The sequence below is a fragment of the Pelobates fuscus genome, chromosome 1 (assembly GCF_036172605.1).
Source record: "Pelobates fuscus isolate aPelFus1 chromosome 1, aPelFus1.pri, whole genome shotgun sequence".
Taxonomy (NCBI): Eukaryota; Metazoa; Chordata; class Amphibia; order Anura; family Pelobatidae; genus Pelobates; species Pelobates fuscus.
Window position 1 is genome coordinate 218,551,287 of NC_086317.1, and position 6,882 is coordinate 218,558,168.

The 6,882-nt window shown below is 45.4% G+C and overlaps 1 protein-coding gene across 1 annotated transcript in view; it reads left to right on the plus strand.

Moving 5' to 3' along the window:
- PSMB2 (proteasome 20S subunit beta 2) overlaps positions 1-6,593 on the plus strand; it is a 30,340-nt gene extending 23,747 nt beyond the window's left edge. Inside the window, exon 6 of the mRNA XM_063444481.1 lies at positions 6,026-6,593. Coding sequence (XP_063300551.1) covers positions 6,026-6,127 — 102 coding nt within the window. The 3' untranslated portion in view covers positions 6,128-6,593. The remainder of the gene's footprint in view (positions 1-6,025) is intronic.
- Positions 6,594-6,882: the final 289 nt, after the last annotated feature.

Genomic DNA, 6,882 nt, shown 5'->3' on the forward strand with positions numbered 1-6,882 from the left:
CTCAATTACATATGCTAATAACAAAAATTCCAAGTGATAATGGCGCTTATTTCTTTTACAAAATTAAAATATAAGTAATGTAGCAGCACCTATCAAAGTGCAATAGCTCATGAAATAAACTACAATAGCATAAAACAAAATTAAGGTGTGCTGCAACTGTAAAAATCTTTCATGAGTATATCCACTCTCATAAAAAAAAAAGTGCACTGTGGGGGGGCGGAGCCGAACTGGCTAAGAGACTAGTCGCACACTGCATGAGCTCCCGCAGCGAGGGCTTAAAAACGCTGAATACCTCGAATTTGAAAGCTGGTGGTTACCCACAACAAAGCTCATTGAACGGAGGAAGCAGCCGTGGATATGCCGATACTACCCATGGCACCTAACTCGACAGGGAACCGCAGCAGCAACATGAGGTCTAGCGGCGGCACTGGGGACGGACGGCCGCCTTCCTGCCAGATGCCGACCGCATCAAGCGAGAGAAACGCACTCACCCACCCACCCCCCCACTCCCCATGGATCGATGGGGGATATCTCGGTCCCCGCCAGATGGAGTGTTCCAGACTCCGCACCAAGCATCAGGCACGACGACCTCCCAAAACAAAGCGGAGAAGGGGGCCCCCAAGATGGCGGATCATCCCGACACAAGAGTGTCGGACAAGCAACGTACTCTCCATATCATAACAGAAGCCGATGACCACACCAAAGACTCTATTACAATCATCTTCGACTGCTTCTGGGCCAAACTAGAGGCTCTCATGCCGTCTGAAGCACCACGTCGGAAAACCCCCGCGGGGGTCAGAGCCGGAAGCGGACGGAGGACGGGGATACTCACCAGGGCAACTCCAAGACCCAAGCTCCAAATTCTCAAGTCCAGACCCCTGGCGGGCCGAGAGCAAATGGGGGCATGCCCCAGAGGTGCCAGCCACAATGGTTTATGACTTTCACCTATCTGATCCTTCCTATCTTTTTATCCCAAATGTTATCTCCTTTTAGTTTTTCATCTCTAATTAATTACCTCAATAGCCCCATGTCTCCCCACCCATAATAGTGTGTTTTATTTCTTTTTTTTTTCTAACCTCAGACCTTATATTTCAGACTGGGCCCCTTAAAACAGCATTAACACCCAGCACTCCCAAGCAACCAAGTCCTGCTGAATCTTCAGAGCAGAGGTATCATCTCTGGAAGATTGCCCACCCACCCCTCCCCACACCATCCCACCCCATGGTCGACAACTTACTTATAGATAGTGCACATCAGCTGGTTTCCTTAACACACCAATCAAATCACTAAACCTCTCCTCACCTGAATTTATTTAACACACTGCATCCTTACATTGGTTTAATCACTCATTGATATTTGTGTGTTTGTATATATGATCTACATATCTATATAATACACTTTTTCTAATGTTCTCCCTTCTATTTTTGACTTTAACACTAACTTCTCTCATCACTAAAATATCCCTATCCTTTCACTCACCTGTCAACACCATAATTATTACTTCCACCTTACTCCCCTCCCCTCTCTATTCATCCCATGCACTCTACACATACCTTTCCAGCCTATCTCCACCAACTCCTCCCAAATCCTCTACATACATACCCTCCTACAAAACTTTCAAATCCTACTCCCACCTTCACTTCCTTTCTATCCTTCTGCTCCTAGCTGCTGGTGATGTCTCTCCTAACCCCGGCCCCCTCGCAACAAACTCAGCACATACTAACCCAAGGATCCACACTAATCTCATACCCATCTCATCTTCCTCTAAATCCTCCTTCAATACTGCCCTCTGGAACGCACGCTCTGTTTGCAATATAACTAAATCCACTGCTGTCCATGACTTCTTCATCTCTCGTTCTATAGATTTACTAGCCATAACAGAAACCTGGCTCTCCCCCTCTGACACTGCCACCCCTGCAACTTACCCACAACCCAAGAAACTCTGAATGTAAAGGTGGTGGTGTTGGGTTTCTCCTCTCCCCTCACTGCTCTTTTAAACCTCTTCTCACCCCCCCTTCTCTCTCTTTCCCATCATTTGAAATACACTCAATTCGCCTTTTCAAACCCTTCTCTGCTAACATTGCTGTTATTTACCGCCCCCCTGGTTCCCCTCTTCTCTTCCTTGACCACTTTGCTGCCTGGCTACCCTATTTCCTCTCTTCTAACATTCCATCCCTAATTCTCGGGGACTTCAATATTCCTATAAACCCACCTTTGACCTCTGCAGCCACCAAACTACTTTCCATGACTTCCTCCCTCGGGCTATCGCAGTGGGCAGATTCTCCCACCCATGTAGCTGGCAATACCCTTGACCTAATCTTCACTTATGCATGTACAGTATCTAATATCTGCAACACTCCATATCCACTCTCTGATCACCACCTCTTATCATTTACCCTCACATACCCCCTCACCCAAAAACCTCAGTCTAACCCCCCTCAACTCAGGAGGGACCTTAATTCTCTTGATCTCCAACAGTTGTCAGCTGACATTGATTCACAACTGCTGTCCATCCCTTCCCTCTCCTGTCCTTCACAGGCCATCTCCATATATAACTCTACTCTTACATCTGCCTTGAACACTGCAGCGCCACTCCAAACAAGCACCTCGAGGAGGACCCGCCCCCAACCATGGCATATTAAATCAACGCGCTACCTGCAAAGATGCTCCCGTTGTGCTGAACGCTCCTGGAGGAAGTCTCGTACACAATCAGACTTTCTCCATTATAGATTCATATTGTGTTCATACAGTGCAGCCCTTGCCCTTGCCAAACAGTCCTATTTTTCCACTCTCATTAGTTCATGTTCCCGCAACCCCAGGCGTCTCTTTCACACCTTTAATTCTCTTCTTCGCCCTGCTGTGGCCACCCCCAAAACTAACCTTACTGCTGATAACTTCGCATGTTACTTCACTGACAAGATTGAACAGCTAAGGAAAGAATTCTCCCCACCTTGCCTTTCTGTTTCTCAATCACACATAGATCATGCCTTTCCTACCCTTCAGACATTCTCCCCAGCTACTGACCAAGAGGTGGCTGCTCTTCTTTGCTCCTCTCGCCCCACCACTTGCCCGCTCGATCCTGTCCCATCTCACCTTATTAGATCTCTCTCCACTTGTCTCGTGCCTTCTCTAACACACATCTTCAACTGCTCGCTCTCCTCTGGCATCGTCCCTGCTGACCTTAAACATGCCACTGTAGTACCTATACTAAAAAAACCATCCCTCGACCCATCCACCCCCTCTAACTACCGTCCCATATCCCTGCTCCCTTTTTCCTCAAAGCTTCTGGAAAGACTTGTCTTTACCCGTGTGTCTCATTTCCTCAATTCCAACTCTCTCCTTGACCCTCTTCAATCTGGCTTCCGCCCTCTCCACTCTACAGAGACTGCCCTTATCAAAGTTACTAACGACCTAATCGCAGCTAAATCCAAAGGCCACTACTCCATACTAATTCTTCTTGACCTCTCAGCGGCCTTTGACACCGTTGATCATGCTCTCCTTCTTCAAACTCTTCAATCGCTTGGTCTCTGTGACTCTGTCCTCTCATGGTTTTCCTCTTATCTCTCCCAACGCTCATTCAGTGTCTCCTTTTCTAATGATACCTCCTCCCCTTGCCCTGTCTCAGTTGGAGTTCCCCAAGGCTCCGTCCTTGGTCCCCTTCTATTTTCTCTTTATACTGCCTCTCTTGGCAAACTTATTACCTCTTTTGGATTTCACTACCACCTGTACGCTGATGACACCCAGCTATATCTCTCCTCCCCAGACCTCTCCCCTGCCGTCCTGCAACGTGTCACTGCTTGCCTTTCTTCCATCTCTGACTGGATGTCCTCCCGCTTTCTGAAACTCAATCTCTCAAAAACTGAGCTCCTTGTCTTTCCTCCTCCTAATACTGATCCTCCTCTTTCGCTCTCCCTCCAAGTTTGTGGTACCAACATCAGTCCATCCTTGCAAGCGCGCTGTCTTGGCGTCATACTTGACTCTGGTCTCACCTTTGAGCCTCACATCCAGCATGTTGCCAAATCCTGTAGATTCCATCTTAAAAACATAGCCTGCATCCGCCCCTTTCTTGCACCAGATACTACCAAGGAGCTTGTCCATGCTCTAGTAATTTCCCGCATGGATTATTGTAACCCTCTCCTGATTGGTCTCCCCAATAGCCGTACTGCACCCTTACAGTCCGTAATGAATGCTGCTGCTAGATTGATTTTCCTCTCTAGTCGTTTCTCTCACACCTCACCCCTCTGCCAGTCCTTACATTGGCTTCCTGTATGCTATAGGAGTCAATTCAAGGTACTAACTCACACCTATAAAGCACTGAACAACTCTAGCCCCTCTTATATCTCCTCACAGATCCATAGGTATGTCCCTTCTCGGTCTCTCCGTTCTGCCCGTGACCACCTCCTGTCCGTTGTCCGCACTCGTACGGCCAACTCGCGCTTGCAGGACTTCTCACGGGCGGCTCCCTTCCTATGGAATAGCCTGCCTACCGCCATCAGACTCTCCCCTAGTCTTGCATCTTGTAAGAAGTGCCTTAAAACCCATCTCTTTAGGAAAGCTTATGGCCTCCAAGACTAACCCTTACCTCACATACCTGTCTCTTGCCCTCTCCTAAAGGGCAGCCCACCTTATTTGATTGTAAATTCCTGTCCTAATGTGTTTTACACCCCACCTCCTATAGAATGTAAGCTCGTTTGAGCAGGGTCCTCTTCAACCTATTGTTCCTGTAAGTTTATTTGTAATTGTCCTATTTATAGTTAAATCCCCCTCTCATAATATTGTAAAGCGCTACGGAATCTGTTGGCGCTATATAAATGGCAATAATAAATAAATAAAATAAATAAATGGTGGAGAGAAGCACACCGTCATCACAAGCGACCGACTAAAGCTCCCCACAGCACCCTGCAAGGGGCGACCCTGGGCCGCACAGGCTCCCAGGCTCGTGGCCTACAAGCACCAACCCTCTCACGGCTCCGGGGCAAGGGAGGATTCCCACCCCCAGGACGACGCAGCTCTACCCAGCTGAAACAGACCTTAGGCGTGAGACCCGAATCCAGCAAGCACTCGACAATGAAAGGACGCCGAACACGCAACAGCGATGCAGCAACCCCGGTTAAAGCGCTGGAGGTACCTGGGGAAACCCCCACACGCTATATGGCTACTGCTGCACTTGCGGGCCCACCTCTATACCTCCCATGGCGAGGCTCGGCTATGTTGGTGACTGGCATAGGTTGACCTGGGTTTCCAAACCCGTAGCCATCACACCGGACTATCCTATGCTATATAAATGCCAGAAAACTGTGCCTTGGAACATTACTTTGAACTAATATATATAGTTGTGCCTGCAATCATAACCCCAGACGAACATAGCATGTAAACTTCAGATGTGCCTAACCTAATAATCATTATGTGTTGCACACTCCTAGACTACAGCATTCAACTCACTAACATACATACATATACGCTAGTAATGAGTACTGTTTTCCTGTTAATTTTATTTTATTATTACTTAACCTTATATGTACATTCTTATGCACAAGCCATGCTCTCCTCCTATGTCTCTTATTTACCTATTTCTCCATGACATGTGCATTATGCTACCATATTCAAAACCAAACGTGAATCTAAACTACTGTTCTAGAGATCATATAAATACTATAAAAATGTGCTGTTGTGGCACAAGCCGGCTGTTTGTTCATCCTGTGCACAACCAAAATAAAGCATAAAAAAAAAAAAAAAAAAGTGCACTATGCCTTTAAGTGTAAAAGTGCATACTGCATCAACATTGGCGCAGTATATTAAATACAAAGGAACATTTTTGAGTATGTCCTTTATTAATTTCTGAGCTGGATCCATTTAAGAATAGTCACAATATTTGTGTGTTTGCCCACATAATTTCAACTCGGCAGACTGCTAATTTAAGCCTTTTAGCCTTGTTCATCAGATCACTTGCATTAATTTAATTTATTCTGACACCTTTTGGAAAGAGCAGATTGTTCACGCACCTCTTTGTTTCCCTGTCTTCCAGCTCGAGAAGCGCTTCATTCTGAGCTTACCATCATTCACAGTGAGGATTATTGATAAGGATGGGATCCATGATCTGGACAGTATTCCTGCCGCAAGCGTGTGATTTTTACCCTTTCCCAGATGAACCCTCTCCTCCTCCCTTTTTTTTTTATTTTTTTTTTTCTTACATCAATTTCTATAACTTTTTTGAAACTAGCTTAAATAAATTGCTTTGTGCCAGTGACATATGAGGCTAGTAAAATCTCAAAAAGCCTCTTGTTGTTACCAAAGCACTGTAAATTACAGGGACTCCCTTCATCTGCAGCCACAGAAGCAAACTTTGTCTGTTGTATATCCCTGCTAATAAACAGGTTATTAGAAAGTGGTTTGTACTGGCCCTGAATATAAATGTTTTTTTTTATATTTGTCTCAGAGGGGATATGACAGGGCTATACAGATGTATTAAACTGGCAGGAATACACAAGAGGTCCTCTATTGAGAAGTCAAGAAATGTGATTTTTGCTTGTAGCAGAGGAAAATATGCTTTACAGTAGGAAAAATAAAGGTATAAAATCCTCTGCCCTGCAAGATTTTTGTTTTCTTCAGTTCCTGTTATTTGAAAAATGAAAGCAATGGTGTGTTGAGGTGTTTTTTTTTGGGAGGGGGTAGGGGGTGTAAAATTAAAATGAATGAAACAACTTGATAATGCAACGAGAAATCTGGCTGCCATTGGAGTTTGTAAGGATTTTTTTGTTTTTTTTACGATTTTCGTGCACTTTCAATTGCTTCAAATTGGGTTTTTCTTCCTCTTTTGGATCAACAGCATAAAAAGAATTGTGAAATGTTAACATTGATGGTGTCAATCTAACCTAGATTACT